Source organism: Carassius auratus, chromosome 28 (assembly GCF_003368295.1).
Source record: "Carassius auratus strain Wakin chromosome 28, ASM336829v1, whole genome shotgun sequence".
In the NCBI taxonomy this organism is placed as follows: Eukaryota; Metazoa; Chordata; class Actinopteri; order Cypriniformes; family Cyprinidae; genus Carassius; species Carassius auratus.
In genome coordinates, this window is record NC_039270.1 from 8,449,592 (window position 1) to 8,476,159 (window position 26,568).

The 26,568-nt window shown below is 38.7% G+C and overlaps 1 protein-coding gene across 6 annotated transcripts; it reads left to right on the top strand.

The window, feature by feature from the left end:
* On the top strand, nucleotides 1-25,383 carry LOC113046691 (rho GTPase-activating protein 27-like). 6 transcript variants are annotated; one of them, XM_026207588.1, is made up of 20 exons: nucleotides 1-138; nucleotides 416-769; nucleotides 6,240-7,135; nucleotides 17,047-17,523; nucleotides 17,674-17,886; nucleotides 18,466-18,546; nucleotides 18,701-18,802; nucleotides 19,146-19,232; nucleotides 19,649-19,711; nucleotides 20,178-20,245; nucleotides 21,233-21,320; nucleotides 21,462-21,563; nucleotides 21,984-22,082; nucleotides 22,158-22,245; nucleotides 22,342-22,464; nucleotides 22,604-22,702; nucleotides 22,787-22,864; nucleotides 23,057-23,191; nucleotides 23,775-23,880; nucleotides 24,068-25,383. In XM_026207588.1, exons 3-20 carry the CDS (start codon nucleotides 6,299-6,301, stop codon nucleotides 24,240-24,242), a joined length of 3,021 nt encoding a protein of 1,006 aa, XP_026063373.1. In that variant the 5' UTR covers nucleotides 1-138; nucleotides 416-769; nucleotides 6,240-6,298; the 3' UTR covers nucleotides 24,243-25,383. The 6 variants fall into 6 exon arrangements, with proteins under 6 accessions (XP_026063373.1, XP_026063372.1, XP_026063376.1 ...); XM_026207587.1 differs by lacking the exon at nucleotides 1-138 and adding an exon at nucleotides 166-296; XM_026207590.1 differs by lacking the exon at nucleotides 1-138 and having other exon boundaries at nucleotides 504-769; nucleotides 20,181-20,245.
* Nucleotides 25,384-26,568: the final 1,185 nt, after the last annotated feature.

Here is a 26,568-nt window from a genome sequence, read left to right on the forward strand (position 1 = left end):
TAAAGGGAATGTCTCTGAGATTTAGGCTAGACTGAAAATGCCTTTTTACTGCTCACTAGGACCAGAAATATATGTCAGGAAAAGTGTACTCGCATCACGTGAATGAACAGCGATGAAAGCAGAACCTTCTTTTTACTGGTGAGAAAACAATTTGTCAGTTCCTGTCAGTTGTAGTCTCAGTCATGTGTTCCTGTCTGCTGGTTTTGTTAATTGATTTCACCCACCAACTTTCCGGTGACCTGATTTGCTGATGAGGCACAACACAGCGTGAACCAGTGGTAACAAATGTGCAGAAAGTGAGAAAGATGCACCTATTTGATAAGGACGTTATGCATTATTGCTTTTGTGGAATAGCAATACCATCATCTCTTTTTCTCTCTCTCTTCCTGTTGCTAACTGTCTCACTCTTCTGAAGCTGCGATGTGTGTGCTGGAACAGGAAATGAATGCAGACAGAGGAGGCAGGCAAGCTGAAACTGGCACAAAGCTCTAGCGTGTATGTACACCCGCCCACATACACACACACGGACACACACTGGCCCTGAACAACAACTGTCAGAGCTGGAACTTTGAGATATAGGTGGACCGACAGCGCAGTGGCAGAGAAAGACTGAAGCCTGTCTAAGACATTAGACGGACCAAGGAAGGAAAAGAGTTTTAAAGAAAAGAGAAGACCGACAGGAGACGGTTCTTACAAATGTAACTTGAAGAAGAAGAAAAGAGAGAAACAAAGATATGGAGAAGAAGGTGCGCCGATCCCGCCTCAGCAGGTAAACTTCTTCTGACTTCTGAGGACTGATTTGGTTACTTGTTGTTGTACATAAACCTCATTCTATCTTGAGGTGTTGTGCATTTTATTTTTAGCCTTATGAGTTTTCCTTAAAGTTTGAGATACCTCTAACAGCTACCTTCCTTTTTCCTGTCATGTTGCATGACGAATGGCTATCCGTGCACATAAATAGCAGCATGTTGCAGTTTACAAAGAAAATGCGAAGTGAGCCATCTAACGCTGTGATGTGAGACCAGTAAATCAGTGCATGTAAGCAGCACTTGATTTTTTTGTCGCCTTATGTGCTGAATCTGTGATAAGGATAGGAGTTTTGTTACGCGCCGATGTCAGTAAGTGATCATCACTATCAGCGTAAACTGAAGATTTAAGATATTGGGATGGCAGCTTTATATGCTCAATGGAACCATTTTGTATACATGCTTAGTCTATTCTAGGTGTGTGCAAACAATGTATTCCCTTTGAGAGTATATATTTTAGACATTTTTGTTCTGTTGTGTAAACTGCACAGTGAGTAAGAGTGCTCTTTCTGCATTCCTGAGGTGACTTGGGCTGGTGGGTGTGGGTGTGGAGGAACACTGGAACACCGCAGATCTGGTACTGCTATCCGACACTGCACATTCAGAAGAGAATCTCAATTCTCCCTCAGGTCTTCGCTGTGTGCTCATCTCAGAATAACCCTTCTGACTTTCTGAGGCCGTTGCTTTGTGTGGGTTAAAATCTGAAAATCACAGCAGGTTTTGGTTGGACATTTTAACTGCACACATCTGAGACTGGCCAGCTGGTTAACTTCCTTCATGGGACACAAAAGTTGATGTGAGGCAGAGTCCAGGCTTTTCTTTTCCTTGCAACAAAAGCAGATAGATTAGTTGCCCCAAAAAGCATTGTAAAAGTATAGTCCATGTGAATGATTAACTTCATTCCACATCTTCTGGAATTTTACTAGCTATACATGAATGTAACTCAATTCAAAAATTATTGTTCAAGGTTATCTCCTCCGCTTGCATCTTGTTGATTTCCATCATGTTTTATGCAGATAATGAAGTTGGATATCACTTACATCAAACCTGGTGTTAGATTTGATCATTTTCAACAAAAAACAAGTCAAGGCTGGAATACACTACACAACTTTTAAAATCTGAATGGATTTTAAAACATTAGGCATCGCCGACTTTGAAAATAGTCAGAGAGGAAAACTGGCCATCATACATTATACGGCTGAGAATCATTCACTGCCAGACTTTAAAGTCCTTCCGATCACAACAAACTCGCACAGAAATGTGCGCAATATTGCTAGGCGACACGTGAGTAATGAAAACAACATGTTCTGAAATTGTCTGAAAATATCGAACTTGTTTAAAATCCTTAGGCTGAATGGAATCAGACTTGGACGTAAAAAAAATCTATGTGACCATCATACACCACACAACTTTCTATGGTAATCTGTCAACTTAAATCTGCAGACTGGCTCTGATTTTCTACAACTAGTATCAACTTATCCCATATCGGGTGAAAATGGTGCGCTACACCAATATACCCAAACTCACTAGTTCAAACGTATGCACCCTGCAGAAGCTTGTCTTGTGGTGCCATGCAGAGAGTCACAAAACTGACATTTTCCTGGACTATTCCCAGCTGCCCTTACAAATAAAGGCGCTTCATGATGCCACAGAAGAACCTCTGTGTCTAAATTGTTCCATCAAGAACCTTTAACATCTGAGCTGAGGTAACAAGGAAAAGGAAGAGAGAACGGCCATTAACATAGAATTTCTTCTCTGTGTCTTCTTTGTATCTCTTTGTTCTGTATACCTGACAGGCTATGAAAGACATACAAAACTATTTAAAACACACGGGATGCTGAAGACCTTGGGCTGACTATATATGACAGGAGATAATATGAAGTGTTTAGGAGAGCCCTACATCTAATTCTAAATATGACTTGGTGCTTGAGTGAGTGAACACATCACATGAAGACCCATTTCCCCCCGCCGTGAACATCCTGTAAGAGAACCAGACAGCACAGCAAGGTCAAAGCAAGCCAGGCTAGAGAAAAACAAGGAGTTTCCGTGTTTAAACAGTGTCTGAATGGGAACGGCCTCCTCCAATTGTTCTACGCTAACAGACATTTTCAACTGGAAGGACACCCCCTCCCCCCCGAATACAGTTTGAGCAGATTCCAAGGAGGTTTCTTTTTAGACTCCTCCAACATGATGAATCACGCATTGATGTTCCTCTCATTTTTGCTCCGCTGCTGTTCAACTCCTGGCTTAAAAGTGGTCAAACAGGTTCTGGCCCACCGTTTTAAAGCGGAATTGTTTGTGAAGTACATTAAGTAGCCAGTCAGAGATCTTTACATTAACTGCAAATCAGTATGGAGAAGATGTATTCTCGGAATCAAATGTATAACGGTGATTTTAGCCACTTGCTTCTTAGATTACGCAATGTCCTTCCCTTTTGTAGACCACAAGTACTCCTTTCGATCCATTGCCACCTGGTCTGGCCTTCTGTTTACTTATCTATTTACTTTATTTATTATTTAAGGACTGCTGTGTTTGTCTACAAACTTTCTTGGTTATGTGTGCAAGGGTGGCGTTTCTCCGTCTTGTCAGACTCTCAGGAGACTTGTCTTGACTTGTTCAAAAGCAGCTGATGTTGTTTTGGCAAGAGGCTGATAAAGTCTACTACAGACTACAACGATTTTTCTCCTCTCATATGGCTAAGAGACAAACTTGATTTTGCCTTATTTTTTGTTGTTGTAAGGCAATCGATTTCCAGTTTTCATCTTTCTGTGACACATCGATGACAAATAATTTTGAAAAATATAATTGTTTCAAGTTACATTATTTTAGTAGTGGCTGGAAGGATGCAAACTGCTCACATAAAGAGTGCTTTACATATCTAACAAATGAACTTAGGAGAGTTTTGTGGACATTGTGTAGTATTTTGTCTGGTTTCTAGTCTAGGATTTCTAGTAAAATCCTTAATATAATTTTACTTATTTTAAGCTAAATGCACTTTATGTAGTTAGAAGTCCAGCTCAAAATATATTTGACTGTTGTATGTTAATCATGTTAAAATGTTGTTTAATATAACTAGTTGCATTTGCATTTAGCAGTAAGTTTTATCTGTTATTAAATAAACTTAATTGCGTCAAATGCGCCCTCAATAAAGTCCTCGGTTCACTTCACTCGCGCGCATTGTAGCCTAGTGGTGATATCCGGTTGGCGAACGAATCGTTCGATTTAACCGGTTCTTCTTAGTGAACCGGTCGAACCAGTTCACCAGATCGAACTGAATCGTTTTGAAATGGTTCGTGTCTCCATTAAGCACTAATCCACAAATTACTTAAATTCTTACTTAGCAGGAGCGGTTCTCGCTCTCGAGTCCACAACCGGTTCGGTTTTCGGATTATTGATACTCTCGACTGATTGCGTACTTTGACACAGCACGTCTGGACCGATGAGACCGAACGAGTTTTTTTGGAGAACTGATAGGCTTGGTTAGATGTGAGTGCGGGTCACCGAGGACTTGAATGAAGGCCAATCTGGCGAAATGTAAGTTTATTTAATGACAAATAAATCGCAATGGATTATGGTTTCTGCACTGATGACAACTAATTTATTCACTTTTTATCTTTAAAACCTAAATGGTCGTAGGGTGCTTAGTTGCAAAACTTAATTGTAAATGTTTCAGATCATGATTATGATGTTTTAACTGACTTAAGTTATGATTACTTTACATATTTGAATGTGTATTTTCTTCTAATTTATTACATTATTTGAATAATATTACACTAATTATTTACAAACAATTTATATAAGTCTATTTTAACCCAGTAGTGTATGAAATGCTGCTCATCTGCTGAAAGAGCCAAGGAGCTATATGCATCTACAGTGCGTTGAATCAGTGCTGTGACTAGACATAAAAGAAAAGCATTTAAGATCCTTGGAGAATTGTTTGATTGAAGAAACAAGCTTGCTTTGATTTGACAACCACAACACACTGGAGCACGGCACATTGGGGTTGAGGCATTTGACATCTTGGCATGACTCGAAGCTCCTGACCAAGTTCTGCAGTTTCACATTCATTTATACAACCAAGTATAAACTTATATGACCATAGATATAACCAGAACACACATTTAAAATCAGTAGAAAGCACATTTTTGTTGCTGACAGTGCAGCATGTCTTCCCTTCTCCCTCTCTCTTTGTATTAGACATGCAAGAAGAAGGAAGTCTTTTAAAAACAGCCACCGCGAAAACCAGACTTTTAAAAAGATCAAGTGAAATAGTGGTCATCAGATAATAAAAACAAAGTGGCAGCAATGTAATATTTCCATTAGAACTGACACAATGCGTCACGTCTCCAGTGCTCTGGCAATCAGACCAATCAGTGTTCTTTAAAATGTCACTGATAAATATTTGTATTTATTTTTTGGCAGAAATTGCTGTCAGCTGATTCTAAATAGCACTTTGATTACAGACACTATGCTGTTATCTGTCTTTGGTATTACAGTCAACTTCCTTTCCTTCACAGGCAGTAGTCAAACCACATACAAAAGATTACCAAGTGATAGAGGTCGCTGAGCAAACATTAAACCGCTGTTGCGTCAAGAGTGAATCTCTTTAAGTACTTTGAGTAAACAGAGAAACTGGCAATTAATATAATCCTCTAAACACATACTTTGTATAGATGTAATATTACTAACTCATGTAATACTAATAATTTAAAAGCTGTATAAAATGATTGTAACTATAATGTGATTTGAATTACTATTACATTCCAAAAAAGGTGCTGTGATCTTTCTTGAGGGTCTGTGGAGGTCATGCTTGATTGGTTACTTCAGGTCACTGATCAGAACTGGGGCATTTAACCTCAGTTATTGGTCCATATCAGCACACCATAGACCATACCACAGTTGCCTGCCTTGTTTCTCTTGGGTTAAACATCAGCTGTTGACAAAAGGTGTAGGCTAGAGATCTCCACTGTTAGCTTAAAATGACTCCGAGTTCTTGGAATGTGGCACCGATGCAATAAAATACTGTGCTTGATTAGAATTAACAGTGACTTCACCATGGCAATACAATTGACTTATTTATTTCATATGGGGAAAAACAAAACAAAACAAAAAGCACTACTGTTTCTTTGTGTTTGTGAATTTTACTAGCAGTTTCTGGTGTACTTTGTTTCTACTCTTTATGACAGTTCACACAACTTTAGACATACCATTGTGTAAGGAGCAGCATGAGCTCATTTCGATAGAAGCAGGCTTGTCGGGCAAAGTCTGAACAGCTGGACCTGTAGAAAGGTCAGCCAAAGTGCTGTTGTCTGTGCATTTATGCAGCAGGTGCTCTTTGCTCGTGACTCAAATGTGAGGCAGCAAATAAACAGTAATCCGTGTCTTCTGCTCAAATTGCTTTTTGTAATCCTCTCATTTGTTTTCTACCCACAGGAAGGCCTTTCCTGAGCTATGATTCCAGCTTGATTCCCTCAAGAGGTGAATAGGGTAACATGACGTCCTTAAACAGTCTGGGCCTGGTGCTGGTGGAGTTTGAATATGAATACGAGGGCCGGGATGGTCACATGGTGTCCATTAAACCCAACGAGCGCTACATCCTCCTGGCCAAAACAAACGATCACTGGTGGCAAGTTTGCAAAGATGAACGAGCCAAGCCATTTTATATCCCTGCTAAATATGTCAAGGAGCTTCCAGCCAACATCCCTTCACCTCTAGACTTCAGAGAGCCTCCAGGCCCCGATGTGAAGCCTGTGGTGACCGACCTCATAGAGGCCCGCAAACCTGATGAGTTGACAATTAAACTTCGCTCCAAAGGGAATTACAACAAGACAGAAAACCGCATGTCTACATTTGGAGTTCCTTTGGATTTACACGAGCCCCCTTCTTACAAACATGGCGGTCCTTCGGACTCCCTCATTTCCCTGAACACGGCCTCTGCCTCAGACCCATCGCATCAGAAGAAGAGGATGAGTCAAGCAGCCAATCTGCTGTTCGGCTCTCACGCTGAAACGGTGCCTGATAAGTTTCGAGTGCCCAGCTTCAGCCCAGCTGACCCACTCCATAAACCTATCCCTGTGAAACCTGTGGAGCTCCCCATCATCAAGAACCTAAACGAGACCAAACCCCACAGGAAGTCCCCCGAGCCGGAAACCCCAATAACGCCAGAGAGTGAAAGCTCTAGCTCAGACCCACTGCCATCACCAGACTCGGAGAATATTTATGAATCCATATCGGATCTGAATCTGGACCTGTCGACACTGACGGACCAAGCACCTGCTGGACTGCCAAACCCTCAGACCAACACATCATGTTCTGCTCCACCCATAAAGGTACAGTTTGAGCTATCTGACAATGTCTTTTAAATTCTTATTCCTTTCCAAAATTTGAAGGCAGAAAATAGACCCGGCTGTTCCAAGCTTTAGAACGGCAGTGAATGGGGGTCATGATTTTGAAGTCAAACAAAAGGTGCATAAATCCATCATAAAAAGTGCTCCACATGGAGGTTAACAAAGGCCTTCTGAAGCGTATCGATGCATTTTTGTTAGAAAGGTTATAAACTGGAATCTCTAGCTTCCATAACAGTTGAATGTCGCATTCCAGCAGATGACGGAGACGAATGTTATGGCGAACACGGAAGCGCAGTGGACAGAGCAAAATAAAACACAGGTCACAAATTACATTTAAATTAGAACTACAAAACGAGGATTTGTAAAGGTTGGAGTATTTCTATATACTGTAAGCCAAGAGGAGACTGGTTTTCCTTTGCTGTGAATAAAACTTGGTTCTCATGAAACTAGCGTATTCTCACCAGAGCTGCGTCCTACATCATCCGCTGTCACCACTCTGTTGTGTACTACATGAGTACTACAGTTAGCAGATAGTAGACTTTATGGTTTATAAAGTTTTAAATATGGATAATGTTCTTTCACATACAGTATGCATCGATTCACTTCAGGAGACCTCTATTAACAGCCCAGAGCTGTGTGGAGTGCTTTTTATGATGGATGGATGCTCTTTGTAGGACTTCAAAATCTCGACCACTATTCACTGCCATTATAAAAGCTTGGAAGAGCCAAGACAATTGTTTTTATTATTATTAATAACTCTGATTGTATTCGTCTGGAGGAAGAAATCATACACACCTAGTATGTCTTGAGATTGAGTAAATCATGGGGTAATTTAAATGTTTGGGTGAACGATCCCTTTAACTAGAAATGCCAAACTTTGAGTTACCACAGTTAAAGAGTCGTGAAGTTTTGTAGATCATGCATGCCTTACAGATTACAGTCTAACAGGATCTGCTGATCAAAACAGGAATGCTTGTTTTCAAATCCTCTTTGAAGCATTGGTTTCTCTTTCAAAATGACACTGTTAACTGTTCCTTAAACCATACTATTTCTGTAGAGTAGCTGTGATGAATCATTTTAACCCAGCTACATCATTGCCTTTCACATACACTGTGATGCTAAATATGTCTTCTGTCTTGGACATAGAAAAGTATGAAAGTTAGCTAGAATGGAATATCATCATACAGACATTTGCAGTCTGCTTATATGCAAAAGAAGTTCTGTATTGGGTTTAAACTCTTATTTTAAACTTTGTGTATTTTTGACACGTATATTATCTCCGCTTGGCAGCATTGGCAAGCAACGGCATAAATCCTATTGAGGGAAAGCAGTAGAACAGGAAGTGTGTATCAAAGGAAATGTTTGGGCATTTTATGAAAGTGGGCCACTAGGAGGCGATGTTGGCATGATAAATCAAAGCAAAGCAGTATGTTTTTCGTATAGAATTGGAATTACCTGTAAACGAATTGGCACCCATTATCTTCTACTTTCACTAACAGAATTTACAGACAGCCGTTATCTTGATGTGATCCGGTCACCATCAATGTGGCATTTTGTTCATGTAAGAAGTAGTTACTCAGCTGTTTTGGGAGCCACATGAAATAAAGCACAGAAAACAATGGGAAATGAAGGAGAGCCGCTTAACAATGACACCCTCCTTCGTGACATCAGAACAGGATATTACAGCTTTTCCTACAGCAACGGAAGGATATAGTGTGGTAAAGTGTGTGTGTTTAAGCCTATGAAAGACATCTAGAACTCTCATCCTATAAAAACCATGTGTACATATATCAGCACGATAGCCACTACCCTGCAAACTGACAAACTGTATCTAAAGAAAACATCAAAATCCACTTTCCAGTTTGATTTGCGTTGACTATGTTTGTAATGCACTTGCTTGTGGCCTACAGGTTATCAGGGCGCCCATCCCTTTTTCTTGTGTGTGTGTGTGTGTGTGTGTGTGAACAAATTTTTGAAAAATGTGGACACACTGTGCCACAGAGTTCAGTTGAGAAAAGCTACAGGGCATGCCACAACAGGGTTAGGTTTCTTTTGTGTCAACTGTCTCTTAAAGAATACAAAAAAGAAATGCATCTCACTTCCAGCAGACAATGCTTTCAATTTCAAACCTGAAATATGAGACTACATTTTATAATTGTGTTATTTGTTCATAATACATTTATGGTGGAAGAGAGAGAGAGAGAGAGAGAGAGAGAAACCTATTATTTGGCTTTTTGCATGTAAACTTGAAAGGGGAACATGTTAATCTCTCGGGACACTGTTGGGATCTGAGTCAGGCTTGGTGTTGCAGCTGCAAGGCTACCATTGTTGGCACAGATGTTTTAGCTTCTCCGTTTCAAAAACACTACATGATCCTGAAGCTTGAAATTCATCAGAACGCGAAGGGAGAAGGACATGAATACTGAGTATGAAAGAGAGAGAGAGAGAGAGAGAGAGAGAGAGAGAGAGGGAGGGGTTTTTATTGTCATTTTCAAAGTGTCCCATTCTTTACTGCATTGGTAAATTAAATTGTTTGTCATAAATCCACTGAAACATTGAAACTTTGTGGGTAGATGGAGAGCGAGAGTGAAAGAGAGATGTTCGGCCTACATTTTTTTTTTTTTTTTTTTTTTTACAGAAATCGCTTCCATTAGAGAAAGTGATTAAATATGAAACGTTAGTTTTCATTTCAGTTTCTTAAGAGAATAAATTTATAAAAAAAATTCCAGGGAATCTAGTGGTTCATTTTCATGTTCCCAGTTTCTCTCTACTTTAACTCGGATGCTTTGAAATGAGGCAAAGTGGACAAAACAACTCTCAACGTTTCACTGAAACCTGATGTTTTCCATCATCATATTATTTTGTCCTTTGTTTTATCACAAGAAATGGATGAACGAACGCAGTGAGTGTCAGTACGCTTATAATTGCTCCTAACTCTGTAACCCTTTGCAGATCTAATGAGAATCAGTGCAGTCCCAGTCTTGTTTGGGAACAGCTAGGAATGTGTTTGGAAGTGAAGGAGAGCGGCGCAGTGGGAGTGGAGCTCTCTGTGCACCTGTGTCAGGTTTCAGAGCCATTGTTAGTCCATCTAACAATCAGCTGCAGACAAATGTCTCTCACAAAACCAGCACTGTATTAAACTTCAGATATATCTGAAGGGCCTTAGATGACTTCATGCTGCAACATAGTTTACAGAGGATAATTCACGAGAATGTCCATGAGCTCTATTCTGATATTAAGGGAGCAGCAAAAAAATTTCTATCACTAAGAGCTGACTTTTACCAAGTCACTTATATGCCTATAAGCTATTGTAATTACCTATATTTGTCTAACCTAGTGGTAACAACCAAGAGAACATACAGTCTGACAGCTGGTCCAGTCCTGCTAAACTGAACTGAGCTGAATGATGACATCACTGGATTCAATGATGAACTGCCTTTAATTGGCATTTTGCATTACTGACACAGTTTTCCTAATTAATGTTGTTCAGTTGCCTTGACGAAATATTTATTATTTAAAGCTCTATATAAATAAAGGTGACTTGACTTGACTAAAATGCCTCTCAACCACTGGCACGTTTACAAAACAAAGGAGGAGTTCTTCCCGAAGGCCTCCAAATCTAATATCAGTGCTTTAAACCCAAACAAGTTCAGAACAACTCCCACCCTACCCACATATAGGCACTGTGTGAAAACAAGCCAAGCGTGTCGTGTCCTCTGCGTTACAGAAGGCCTAATGTTAAGAGTTAAAGGCAGGAATACACTTACAAAGGATACACCACTTTTGTGCGTTTGGGAAAGAAAGAGTTAAAATAAAGCAAGCAAGGTGGGTTGCCGCTCCCTAGTTCACCTCCGGTCACAGGCGCCGCTTCAGATTAGCGGACTCGACTCTCTCTTCTGTGGAGGAACAGGTAAGATTCATCTGAGACCTCCAGCCAAAATCAAATACAGGTAAATATATATTTCCACTCCGCTCTTGACGCGATAAAGGCAGAACTCAAATGAGTCCTGCGGTTTTTAGAAGGCTTTAATGATTAGGTTCGCTAGACTCACCACAAATTAGAGCGTGAACAGTCCGTTTATGTGAAATTATGAATCAATTCAGTTGATATATATATAATTTGTCTCTAAGCAGCTCTACAGTTGCCTTAATACCTACACCTTTGGTTACCTGCATCTGTGAAGTAAGTTTTAACACTGCTTAAAAAAAAAAGAGGTTGAACTATAGGCTTAAACAATTCATAAAGTAGACTTCATGTCCACACCTTGTTTTACCAATAAGTCAAGGTTCATTAGTGCTGTTAAATGATTGCGTTGCAGTGTATTTACTGTATGTTTATTATTTACTGTATGTTTTTTATTTTTATTTTATGTTTATTAATAGACAGGATAATCAGTTTTCACATTCATTATAAATACTAAAACAATGTTAAAACACTGTTAAATAAATAAATAAAGTATAATTTAAACCTGGAAATATATATAAAGAAATCTTAAGTGGTCATTGGAAAAGATGGAGAGCTTTTATAGACAGCAGAATTATGCTTTACCTTTGAGGTAAATCTTTCATTTAACTGATTAATTTGTGCAGCATTGCCCTTTCGATGGAGTGGAGCTGTTTAAGGCCACTTGCTTTCTGAATTGCTTAGACCTACAGGTATTAGCTGTGTGAACAAGGGTTTCATTGATTGATTAAATTGCATGCAGACTGTTAAATTTTTTTGGCGTATTATGGCTTTCTAGTTATTTCTTTGCATTTCAAATTGATAAATTCTGCAGCCTCTTTTGGATATGGGTATTTTGCAGTTATAGCATGAGCAAGTCAAAACCTCTGAGAAGCATACAGATGTGCTGAAATTTAGCTTGGTATCCTCAGAACTTTAGATAACATTTTGCCCTGTGATCAACCTTTGAATGAATCTGTGGGATATATTTTGTGACTAATATTTGTCATCTGGATTAGAGTTGTTCCGATTCCGATACTAGTATCGGAAATATCTCCGATACCACAACAAATTCTGGCATCGGCATCGGCGAGTACATGAACCCATATACCGATCCGATACCATTTTCTTAAAAAAGACCTAGTTATGACCGCAAGCTTTGCCTAACCGCTGCACGGTTCTTCTTCGCTGCTCAAAATGCATTGAAAACACAGGAAGTCGTGCTGTGTTGCCACAAGCAACCCCTGTTTAGAGCAGCGAAGAAGAAATGAAAACGCGTTAGCAGCCCTTATCTATATATGACTGGATCACTCATCACATTCTAAACTGCCAAAAGACAGTGAAGCCGCTACTATATTATAGATCAGTGGTTAGCAGTATGTCTCTGTAGTACCGGTAGTTACAGACTCTCAAGTATATTCAGTACCGGCAACTGCGTTCAGTCGCTTCCGTGTAAGTCAAAACGCAGGGCTCCAGACAGTAGCCGAATATATACTAGTGTCTGTGAATATTAAACTGCAAAATACTATTTAAATATTACTCCCGCAAAATCTACATCTCTGTGGGTGACTGGCACAGATGCGCGAGAGCTCGCTGTTTTGTAGTCTCTGCTGTGTGTCATGAGGACACGAACGCATAAACCGTCACTTCATGAGAATTTACCGTTTCATTTGAGAATACTGTCATATCATAAACACAGACACTCAAAGATCTTCATGGCAGCCCATTAAAATAAATGTTTGGTTTACATGAGTAAATTGACAATATATAAAGCTACTGTTGTAGCCTACAGTAATAATAATACATCTCTATAATAATAATAATTATGCCTAGATGGTTGCTTGTTTTTTACTTGTTTTTTACTTGTTAGAGATTATCTGATTAATAGATCTTTTTTTATATTCCTAGACTTATTTGTTGCAGTTTTTTTATACAGTTATATTGTAAAACTTAAATACCTTTTTTAGTTTGCGGTGTTAGATTTTTGGCTGCATTTGAAGTTCTTTTTTGCATAAGAAAATAAATAATACTGTCAAATTCATGTTAGATAATAAAAATACTGTAATAAATACAGTAGTTCACCATGTATTTGTTCATGTTTTATTGAGGGATCTGTCTGAAGCACACCATAAAAAAATTCTAGCAATTTACACAGGGCTAGTAGTATATACAGCTGTATATACAGATATACACCCAGGTATCGGATCAGTACTCGGTATCGGCCGATACCCTGAGCCCAGGTATCGGAATCGGTATCGGGAAGAGAAAAAGGGTATCGGAACATCTCTAATCTGGATGAATACAGATTCTTTTACTTCTAATCAGACACGTGTATATATACTTCTAATCAGACTTAAGTGAACAGCAATGAGGAAATCATTTAAATCGTGGAAAGTACTTTGTGAACACTGGGACACAAGTGTTCCTGGTTTCTGTTATTGTTTGTGTTGCAAAAAGAAGAACTGTCTGTAAACTCCGTGATCAAGAATGGAATGAGGTCAAAACGCTCTGAAGTGTTACGCCAGAGACTATGGGCAACATAAATGATTGTGCACTGATTTTTGCTAGATTACTGTTCGTGGGTTTAAATGAAAAATATTTGAATTACCTGAGGGATTTTTGATCTTAATTAAAGTGTTAGAAATTATTAATTGTTTCTCTAAAACATGAACTCTTAAAAGAGGTTAATTTGTTGGGCTGTTGTCCTCCTTGAACCCTGCTACTCTTTTTTTTTTTTGGTCTGTGTGTCAGTGTGTTGAGTTGAAACGATGCATGAAACTCAGCTGAAGTTTCCTTGACACCAGTGCAGGTGCAGAGTTCTGCTTTTTCAATGAAATTACCAGAGTACATTTACATTGCTTGCCTGTGCAACACAACCAGCCATAACATCTTAGATATGGCTCGGACCCCCCCATTTAGTGCAAGTCTAAAGGATGTTTTGGGACATTCTGTCATTAATTAGCCAACATTTTTTGGCATAGATAGCACACCTCTCCCCAACAAGCCAAACTATTTGAGGTTTGAGCTGAGCTATATAATGCCAGAGTTGAATAACTTGATTTGGGGGTTTAGAAGCATCCCTAAAATATGTTTGTGAGCTGAGCTTGTCATTGTTTTTAAACCTGCCAATTCTAATCGCAATCCTGGCAAGAAAGGTCTGATCCATTACCACATTTCTGTGAAATATAGTTTAGCACAGGGTCACCTATTAAGTGGAATCCGTTAAGTAAAGCGCTTTTGAGGTTTTATTTGAATGACAAAGCTTTGGCCTTTAATCTAGACTTACCTCTTGATTTGGTTGCACTAGAATCCCATCTCAGATATTTGCAAGTGGCTTGTTTTGCAGGAAAGAGGAACTTAGGGGAGAGACGAAATTTGTGATTTCAGTTTCCAAGCACTGCTTCCCTTATTGGGATGATGGGACTTTGGGACATACTGTGAAGGTTATTACTTTAAGCGTGGCTTTGATTTGACTTCACATTCTTGTGTTTTTTGTAGCCTTTTTGACAGATCACAGGATGTTTACCAAGCCAATGATTATGTTTGTTTAGTGTATTTGCATGACTCCACCTCAAGAGGAAATGATAGTTTAACATGAGTCTCTTCACCCACAGCGGTTACTTTGTGTTCCCGGTTGAGGTTTCTGTGTTTGTATGTGCGCACATGCATGCCTGCTGGACCCTCAGGAGATCCCCTTTAACTTTCCTGTCAAATAGTCTTATGTGCCCCTCCTCTAAAGCCTGATGTTGGTTTGTAAATTCCCAATTTCTGTGAATCGCTGCTCACTGTACATCAGCTGTTAGCCAGGACTGCACTGTTGTAGTTCAGCAGAAAACGTTTCCAGGTCTTCTGGTGTTTTGAAACGCTCGCTCCTTTCAGGTGGACACAGGAACACAGTTGTTGAGGTCTTGTTTTTTTTTTATTTATTTTTTTATTTTTTCTGATAGTAGCTTTTTCTTGCTGACTGCTGGGATGGAAGTAAAAGAGGTGATCCTTAAGGCTTGCCGTACACTTATGCCGAGGCTGCAGACCTTTCTGAGGTTTCGTAAGGTAAGCGGTAAACAAGGTAGCATTGTGAGACTGGGACTGGGGTTTGTGGGAATGCTGTGACAGATACGCAGCTAGGATATCGTGCTTGTCAGGCTACCCTGCTATTGTTAGCTTAAAAGAAACTCTTGTTCACCCAACAGTTTTTTACTCCAAGTTTGTTATTGCTAGTTCAGAAAGTGACACCGGGTCAGACGGGTTTACCTTTTGTGTTTTGACTGAATCCATCAATATATTGTAATTGCTAATGGGTCATTTCAAGTTAATAGACCCTGTATTAGAAAGTTTTTGTTTACATAATATGTGTTTGTGCTTATTGTGTATATTTATTATTATGTACTTTGTCCCCCTGCATGATTTTAGTGAACAAAAAGCTCAAGTGTGATTTAAAAATGCTGTTCATTTACAGCACTTGAAATAAACATATTATCAGAATTTATTTACAGAGAGACAATGTTTTTAAGCTTAAAATAAACTTGTAAAATCAAGTTGTTCTGTTTGCTGCATTGTAAACACACGGAGTATATTTAATCTAATATTATTTTGATGTACTTGGGTTATTTTTTAGCTGATGCATGTATCAGATTATTGTGATTCTCCATCAGGCAGTGGTCCACGCTCCAGTGTTTTGTGTGTTTCCAGCTCCTCTCAAATGTTCATGGTGCAGTGGAAACCTCTGCTGTTGTTATGTTTTGATCTTGGCTTCCCTTCCCCAGAGAGTGTGCGGTGGAAAACACATTATCTAGCAGCTTCCTCATTTTGGAAGAACATGGTATCTAGTGAAACTTTCACTTGGACTAAACAAACACAGGTTTTCATTAGGATGGCCTGTTGTTGATGTTTCTCAGACAAATGAGCTTTCCACAGGTGAGCAGTGCTCCAGTCTAGCTTTTAGCCATGAAGCCATGATAGTTCTAACACCTAATGACGGCTGAAACACTAATAATGTCTTTTTTTAACTAGAGGAGTTAGCTAGCAGAATGTACAGGCTGCTCTTTTTCACACAAATGGTGACTTGGCCACATGAACAGTTCACACTCTTAAGTTGCCTGTATTCTTATATAACTAATTAAATATATTTAAAAAAATTAACCGGCATGAGGTAATTTATTGGTTTTTAATGTTTTGGGCAAACTTTCCAATTAAGTGCAGAGGTTTTTTCTAGTTTCTTATAAATTCCACTGAAGAACTCTATTAACGGGAAAAAGAGTCTGAGATGAAAGCTGGCAAGATAATTGATTCCGCATAAACGTCCTTGTGTTTTCCTGAATCGAGGGAGCGGTTCCAGCAGGATTGTCTTCCCATAGCTCTTTGATTTCATCAGGTTTCTATAAAGCTTTGTTCAGGTGAATAATGGACGTTATTGCATGGGACATAGACAGATGCACTCCTCACTTTGACATGATGTCATGTCAGTGCCATGCTCCGTGTGATGTGGTCCGTTCAACATCATCTGTCCATAAAAGCTTACTTTTTCAATTATTACACACACATCAGAAATCCAGAAGTCCAGTGAAAAATGAAGTACAATTCTTTCATGCTTTCAGTCTTTGCTACGAAAGCACATTTGGTTGAACTAGTCAAACTATGTCAGCACATGATTATTTTAGATCTCTGGACCTTACAAAGTAGCTCACAGGACCTTTTTCTGACAGAAATGAGTAGATATATATATATATATATATATATATATATATATATATATATATTTTACATTTCTGTTCTAATCCAGTCAAACAAGTGAAATTTCATTTAATTTGATTATAATATACAGTACTTAAATGGACTTTGTTATAATATGTTTTGACCTTGATGCTTTGATGCTCATCAGATGATGATTTCTCAAGAGTCCTGTAGAAGCTGCTATCATACCCAACACATCGTCTTTCTTGTCTCTCTTCAGACAGAGAATGACCCAGCCACAGCTGTGTATGCCAACGTTACTGACCTGAAGAAGAGCGTTCCTCGCCCCTCAAACTCTTCTTCAACTTGCTCGTCGCCCGGCATCACCCTCACTCCTGCTCCGGACTCCGCCTCCCCTCCCAACTCGGCCGGATGGCAGGTCCACACTGACAACAGCAGCGGTAAGGAGTACTACTACCACCCTGGCACAGGACAGAGCAGTTGGTCCGATCCCCGTAGCCCCCCAGCAGGAGCAGGTATGGAGTCTGTGACCTCCCCCATACCTGCGTCCACCCCGTCCTCAGCACACTCACTGGGCTCTGACTGGGAGCAGCTTTTGGACGAGACCACTGGGAGACATTATTATTATAATCATGCTTTGAAGCAGTCCTCTTGGACTGCCCCAGAGCCATCGCCACCTCCACCTCCCTCCTCTCCAGATAAGACACAAAGTCAGGGCAAGGAGCCAAACGGACCGGTAAGATTCTGCCTCTCTATCTGCTCTACCATTAAAAAAAAAAATGATTAATAAGACTATTTTAATAATTTTATTCTGCAAGGATGCAAAAATTGGATCTAAACTGGCAGATTTCTGTCCCTGTTCTTTGTGGACTTTTTGTTTCCACAGCCACCTCTTCCAGAGGAGGACTACCCAGCGAATCAGCGTGAGGATTCCCATATTTCTCTTCAGCTCCCTAAGGATTTTCAATTGCCCCAAATCAAGCGCGCCATCATCCCTAGGGCTGCTGTGGACATGCATAAAGACGTTCCTGTGGGCTGGGCTCACTCTGTAGGGGCCGATGGAAAATCTGTCTACACAAATGAACTCACACATGAACAGGTAATGAGAGTTCCTCACACACACACACACACATAAGGCTGGGAGTGCTCATTTAAGTCCTAAAACCAATTGAATCCTAAATTTAAAAAGCAATGCATTATTAATATTTGTAAGAGCTCTATTTTTATTTCATTTTTAAGATATTACCGGAGATTTAGTCGATTTATAGCTATTTGTTTTGTATGTATTAGTGCCCCCTGTTGGTGACTTTATGATACCACAACTGTGCTCATTGCAAAAAAAAACGGAGGAGGGATCGGGTCTATACAGAATCTGTTAACATTTTCTGATTCGTCTGCTCTAATTTTAATAGACAATAATTGGGGATGATTCAAAACAAGTTTAAAATAGAGCCGGGGTTGCTACTTATTCAAAATGAATCAAAATAGCGAATGAATGTAATAAAGATGGTAGAGGCAAGGAATGTGTGGGTCTTAGGGAAAGATTGGTCAGATAGTTCTGTAGTAGGTCTATGTCTCCACGTTGCATATGCTCAAATAATTTCAGAGTCTAATCTTCTTTAAGAATAAGTCGCTTAATAAATAAACCACAACTAATACTTTTTTTTCCCAATCGCAGTGGATCCAGTCTAAGGATGACAAGGGGAAGATGTATTTCTACTTAAAAGATGGGTCAAAATGTCAGTGGAGCCTTCCGGAGGTCTGTGTCTGGTTTTCTTTGGACATTTAAGTTTCTGTATTTCATTCTCTGTTTGCGTTTTGTCAAATAAAAACATTTGTATATTCTTTAACAATGCATATCTGACCCTGAACTCTGTATAAGCTCATGAGACCTTTATTGGCTGTGTGTAAAGGCTTCAGTCCCACCTGTTCAGCCGGTCAATGGAAATGGAACGGACCAAGAGGCTCAGCCTGTCTTGAAACCGTCCCAGTTCAGCGTGTCTCAGGAAGACCTGGTGAGTTTCACCACTCTCTTAACCCGGATCTGTTCGCTCATATCATTTTAGATGTACACAGTTGTTTGACTTTTTTTTTTTTTTTTAATCCTGTGACTTGTGAACCCTTATAGAGGTCAGAGACAGTTAGAGATAAACCAAAAGGTTTCTTCACAGTTTCAGCAAATTGTGTGAGGGATGTCGTCTCATGTGAGACGTTTCACTCTCAGCTATTTTTGCAGCTTACATCAGTGACCACAACAGGAAGGAAGGATACATCTGCTACCTGATCTGACACAGCACAGCACCACTTTCCACCAGCTAATATTCATTTGTTTCTCTCTCTCTCGTTTTCCTCCTGCAGAAGTTTTTCCCCTCACACAGGCGGATCGCCTCTGACAATGCCTGTGATGCATTCAGTTCAGGGAATTCACCAGAATCACAGCATTACGTATGTAACATGACCTCTGTTATTTCCAGCCCTCAGTCGAGCTGTTACCTCGTGTCATTAAGTTCACCAAAACCCATTCATGTGTAACAGTCTCATTCACATTGCATTGCCATTTTGCTCTCATTCATGTCAAGTTCCCCTAATTGAATGCATTTGCCTGCATGATCCAAAACTAATTATGATCCATTGTTTAAGGTCATGCTAATGAAAAAAGATGTTTTAAGTCTCAAGTAAATTGCCATTATCAGGGTTTTATAATGTGCTTTAATTATTATTATTTTTTTAATTAAGTTTTATTATGTAAAAATAAACTAATTGCTTATCAAAAATGGGCAATATAATGTAATTTGCTCTACAAAAGTGAAAAGAAGTCCAAGATTGTAGTGAGAACCCAAGGTTTTGTTCCCTTTCTCAAGGATAAAAAGTTCAGGCGGCGGAGGAACCTGTCCAGTCACAGCACAGATTCACATTCTCATCATGTGCGTCCCGAGCTTGTTTATTGGGCCTGTTAAGTCGTCGGCATTGGGGTCCAAAACTAACACGTCGTGCATTAGATGAAAACTAACATCACTGCTTGTTGTCCAGTGCTTCATTTTAAAATGTGTGTCTTTCATTAGTAACTGTAGATCGTGTCGTTTTGTGGCATGCTGTTCCGTCGTCGTTCACTTAACATGCTACCAAAAGACCTGCACTAACGCTTCTTTTATTAATATTGTTGCACTCACACCACACAAACTAACTCTTTTTTTTATTTATTTTTTTGTTGCACTCACACCACACAAAGTTTTCTGAAATTTAGCTCTTACTGGTTTGTCATTATGAAATGGGCAAATAGACAGAGCTTTTTTGTCTGTCCTTCATTTTCATGTTTTTATTTTTATTTATTTATTTTTTTGTAATAAATCCTATCCCTTTAACATCCAAGCCCTTATCTTTTGCATTCAGCAGTCATCAATGGAGAAGGCTGGGATTCTCAACAAGACCAAAGTGGCTGAGAATGGAAAAAGGCTGAGGTGGGGCTTTATCTGTGGTTAAACAGTGCAGTCATATTTCAAGTATTAATAAAAAAAAGCATGCAAATTAGTCATCGGTGTAGTTTTTCTTGCAGGGATTCAAAAACTGTCTTGTCAACCCCCTGAGATTTATGTAAATATATTAATAATATCACTCACAACGTTCGCAGGTTCTTCAACTTGCAGGAAAACAAATCAAATATGTGACCCTGGACCACAAAACACAAAAGCAGTCTTAAGTCGCTGGGGTATAATTGTAGCAACAGCCAAAAATACATTGTATGGATCAAAATTATAGATTTTTATTTATGCCAAAAATCATTAGGATATCAAGTAAAGATCATGTGCCATGAAGATATTTGTAAACGTTCCACTGTAAATATATCAAACCTTCAGTTCTGATTAATAATTTGCATTGCTAAAAACTTAATTTGGACAACTTTAAAGGTGATTTTGCTCCCTCAGATTACAGATATTCAAGGTGTACATCACAATTATATTCATGATAGTTGACGCCTACTCGCATATGACTTTTACAAACAAAAAGTGTCTTAGAAAATTCCAATCAATATATTGTTCTCTGTAAGTGAGTAAACAAGATGATTTTCACATAATTTAGAAAGATAAATTCTAGACTACAAGCTCCAGTTCTCAAAAGTCCCGGGAACCAATGTTATGTATGTGTTTTATGGCCTTATTCAAGTGATTTAACATTTTTAGTTTTTCACTAACCATGCATAAACATTGTTTTCTCAAAAACACAATCATACACATAAATGCTGCTCACATATTATTAAAGCCCAGTTTGTGCTGATTACAGTGAGATTATACTTTAGCCATTTAGATGTTTATGAGCAACTGAAAAAAAGCACAAATATGAGGGCATGACAAACCTTCTCCAGACCCCAAAAATACCGTTAGACTCCAGAGGGTTAAAGTGTTTTACCATGTGTCTCTGCTCTGAAATGGCTGTTGCTGTCTTTGCAGGAAGAACTGGGCGCAGTCGTGGACTGTCCTCCATGATGGCATACTCACTTTCCACAAAGACCCGAAATTTACACCTGCTGGGATGTCTGTAAGTTTACTTAGTCTGTTTACATATTAGATTTTTTTAATCATCTTAGTCAGTATTGGATATATACTGCTTATTACCCATAGTTGGTCTGTAAAAAAATAAAAAAGTAAAATAAAATGAGCCTTCGGTTGACTCCTGCAGACCAAGAGCACTCAGATCGTCCCGGAGTACACAGTGGAACTGAAGGGAGCCACTTTATCATGGGCGTCTAAAGAGAAGTCAAGCAAGAAGAATGTTCTAGAGGTGAGCACTGGGACTCTTGACAGTCTTTTCTGTTCATAGCTTGTGCAAAAAAATAAAATACAAATAAAAAACCCAGCATCCTGTATTACATTGCTTTTCCATGAATTAAGACTGAATTTGTTCCTCTGAACTCTAATATGTTCCACTGTGGACAGTTTAGTCATTGGCAAGTGTGACTGTTGACCTTTGTTTTGGCAATAAAACACAAATGCTGACAGAATATTTGCACTATTAGTAACACGTGTTGCAGTTAAGGGAGTGGTAGGTTATCTTATGCACAAATATTTTAATATTTATTACCATGACATGGATTGACAGCAGTAATTGTTGGCTTTTGCCCTCAGAGATTTTCTTGTCTTCTTCTATCAGTTCATGTTTTTGAATAATAAAGCATGTAACACTGTCCATGTCTCGGAGCAGCTCAAGACACGTCACGGCTCCGAGTATCTGATACAGTACGACACAGACAGCATCATACACGACTGGCACAAGATCATTCTGGACACCATCAAACTGCTGGTGAGTGCCACAAACAGTCTGGAACAGGAAAACACACTATCCCGTCATGTTTGCTCTTAAAATAATCTTTCACAGCAGGACCATGGCCACTACTCGGAGGATGAAGCAGAAGATATCCCGGAAAAATCTCCATTGCCTGCCGATAAAGAGAGGAAGAGTGAATGTCAGTAACTGAATCAGATGCACACCAAACACATTGCTGTTATTAATCACTTACCGTAATTCAGCGTCTTTGTATTTTCAAATATTCTTCTTACAGCAACTAGACTGAGTTCTTCTAGTAGCATAGACCTTGAACAGGGCCGTGTTCGCACCAAGCTGCGCAAGTTCCTCCAGCGGCGGCCCACCCTGCAGTCAGTCAAAGAGAAGGGCTACATTAAAGGTTCGGATCCACTTGTGAGCTTAACGGATGTCGCTGTGATTTAAATGCGGTCTATACATATTGAAGACTCACTTTCAAAGTCTTGTGGACTTGTCCTTATCCTATGTTCACAGAAAATCGTTTTGACTTTGTTTTACAGATAATGTGTTTGGCTGCCACATAGACACCCTCTGTCATCGGGAAAACACAAACGTGCCCAAGTTTATGGAAAAGTGCATCAGAACTGTTGAGAAAAGGGGTGAGCGTTCATTTTGGTGTCTGTTTCCAAGTTCATTAGTGAGAAAAGTTCTCTAAAGTGTCCGATTCTGTTTGCCTGGTGCAGGGCTGAAAGTAGATGGAATCTACAGAGTGAGCGGGAACCTGGCCGTCATCCAGAAGCTGCGATATAAAGCTGATCATGGTAAACAAGAGCTAGACAACATAAACATAATTTAAATAATGTTAATATAAATAATTGCTGTTGTAAAATCGCAAATTAATGTGGAATCTCTGTGAACAGTAAAGTTTTGAGTATTTATTTATTATAGCAGTGGTGGATAAACAATAGTGTTTTATTGACTATATAATACTGTATGTTGCTATCTTTCTGTAGAAGAGACTCTGGATCTGGAGGATGGGCAGTGGGAAGAGATCCACGTGATCACCGGAGCTTTGAAGCTCTTCCTGCGGGAACTTCCTGAGCCTCTTTTCCCCTTCAGCTTTTTTGAAAGGTTCATCGCTGCCATTCGTGAGTGTTACTGTCCTATTTTAGACAACAACATCATCAGTGTTTTTTTTTCTTATTAATTGCTTTTTGTTTTACGTTCACCCAAAAATGAAAATTCTGTTGAACACAAATGAAGATAATTTGAAGAATGTTGCTGACCAAACAGTTGCCTAGTAGCCATTGATTTCCGTATCTTTTCAATGGCTTCCAGTAACTTTGTTTACTAACATTCTTCAAATTATCTTCTTACGTGTTTAATACTTGAGAGCTTGGTAACTGAAGACAACATTTTCATTTGTGGGTGAAATATGCCTTTAGGTTTAGACAAAAAAAGCTTTTATTTCATAAAAAGCTAGATATTGAAAGTAATATATTTTTTTGACTTGAGAACTGTTGATGTATATTTACTTTGACAGCAATTTGATTTGGTTATGATTTTGTTCCTAAATGATGCAATGCATCATGAACTCAGAAATGAATGATTCATGATTCCACTTGACTGTGGGGAATATCTACAAAAACAATACACTGTTTAATTTTTTTTAAACCAAAACCTCATTCATGCATGTTTAAGGGGCTCAAGAACTGTATTTGTTTTTTTTAGAAATGAGTGACTACAGCCAGAAAGTGTCATATATTCGAGATCTAGTGAGAAACCTGCCTTTGCCCAACCATGACACCATGGAGGTTCTCTTCAGACATCTTCGCAAGTATGGACATATTTTTCATTCGGTTTCAATGTGATATGATGACCCTCTTTGTTTTATTTTGTTACTTCCGCTTGTCTTGGGTATTAACAATGATCAGATCTTTCAAAGAAAAACTAGGAAGTCCTAAATGCATCCTCACTTTATTTACTGAAAAGCAGTTCTGAGTGTCCACCCATCTGTCCCACAGAGTGATTGAACATGGTGAGCTGAACCGCATGTCTGTCCAAAGTATGGCCATCGTGTTCGGTCCAACGCTGCTGAGACCACAGGAGGAGTCCAACATCACCATGCACATGGTCTTCCAGAACCAGATCGTGGAGCTCATCCTCAACGAGTTCAGTGAGCTCTTCCAAACCAAATGAAATCACCCAATGGAAAGGACCCACGGTCCCAAATGAACAAGGTTACTGACTGTTTTCTGTCGACTGTTTGGATGTTGACCGTCCCAGTCAATCAAAGACAAGATGTCTCAACAAATAAGTGCATTGTGAAACATGAAGAGGATTTGCTCCTCGAAACCGCCTTTCTCGTTGCAACCTGTGTTTTTGTTAATGCTGAAATCAAGAGAGATGATCAAACAGATCTTATAAAGAAAGAAAATGTGTAGTTTGTCGAAATGTTTTGTTCGAGACGAGACAGTTGTGTAGTCATTAATTGCAACAATTGCTTTAAAGGTATTAAACATACAGCACACATACTCGTACGTGTTACTGAATAATATACTGTATATTATTGCTACTCACCAAAAACTGTTCCTATGGAACAACAACATTTTTCATTAAGCCAAACAGCTTTTTCCTTCGGGTTTTCTGGCCAAATGTTGTATGAACAAGTAAAGATACTCGACAAAGGTATGGATATTTGGTTGATTTGTAAAGTTATGTTTCTCTGAACAAAGATTTGATGGTTACATCTGGACTTGATGTGTTCTTGATCACCTATATGGTGCACTACTGGTTAAACCTTATTGTGCATGAGACTCAGAAAAAGGGGTTTAATTAATCAATCAACAGTATGACTAACATTTTGTACCGTCTTTAGTCTCTAAGATGAAATATTTTTCTAAAATGCTGACAGGACATTGCACAGAAGTATGAAAGTGGATGTGCATTACGTTTTAAGAACAAACTCTGTGGATGTAGACTAGACTGTACATATTTTAAATTGGTTGTTTATATAAAAAATATGGTAAAGAAATAATTGGCAATTTCATTTTTATTACAGAGATAAATATTCTGTAAATAAAACAAATACTTTAGACCATATTTAATGTTATGCAAATATGTGCATAGTTTTTACACTGGTAGTTTCAGAAATGTAGGAAATGGATATAAAAAAAATAAATAAATGTTTTTAGTATTATAAGAGTGCATTTATATAGTCATTATGTCAGATAATAAAGTGTGGACATCAATTTAAAACAAAGAAAAGATATTTAGACTGGACTATAGATCAATGCAATGTGTGAAATTATAAATAAATATGTTGCCTTCATTTTCACAATTTTCAGTTCCTGTCTTTGTTTATTTATTTTGTCTTTGTTTGTTTATCTTTCCATCACCAGTTCCTAAGATTGTCTGACTTCTCAAAAATATGACACACACACATATATATATATATATATTACATATGAAACTCCAATATACTATGCTTAAGAATCAGATGATCATTTTTGCCTTTTAATAGACTAAAGTGAGAGTCTTATAGTAAATTTTAGAAAAAAGGCCTACATTAAACAGAGTGTAGGCTAACTTTAATAAAGAATAAATTAGAAGTATAAGTTAAAAAATAAATTTAATTGAATATTAGAATGTCATTTATTTTATTAAATATTTTTTGAATGTCAGGTTTGGTTCTCCATAGTGAAATAGCAGTCGATGAAGTGAGGGCCAGGAGTTTTAATTTAATTTCTGTCAAGTCTTATTGGTCATAGTTCCACAGCGACACCTCCTGGTTGTTCGCATCGAGGCCGCTGACGTATCCGCCTATGGATGATTTGATTGGTGCAGCGTGTAACGTCACACAACACGAGACACACGTGGAGGGAAAGACTGAGGACGCGTCCTCAACAACAGCACCAGGAACCTCTTACACCTGCACAGAGTGTAGGAACTGGACAGCAGGAACTGGAACGCTGGCCCTCAAACCTCAACAAGTATAGCTCTCTGCAGGAAAGTAATGGGAGTTACCAGATCAAGGAGTTTTTACACCATGATACCTGATTAGTTGATGTAATAGTGACGTTAGGTTTAGGGGTGGGGTTGGGTTAGGCGGATCATTTTGATTGCATGATTTAGAAACACCCAGCAGTTTGAAAACACCCACATAGTGATAAACGCCCACTTTTGCTCTGCAGAGACCTAAGTCTCCTCAAAACAACTGTGAAGCCGTCAATCTGATCACGTGCAGGGCCTATGGATCCCTCATAGTTTCATAACAAGACAGTTCAACCTCTACTGTTTTTTTTTCAATAAACATCTTTTTGCACATTTAATTACAAAATTGTAGTGAAAAATGCAGTCAGTGTAGGTACTGTTCATGCTTGTTTACCTGGTGTTAACCACTAATTTTACACGCTTAATGTTATTACTTTACATGTTATTATTATTTTATTATTATATTATTTATTATGTGTTTTCCATAACAAATGATTATATTTATTTATTTCAATCATTCCTTGTCTGCCTT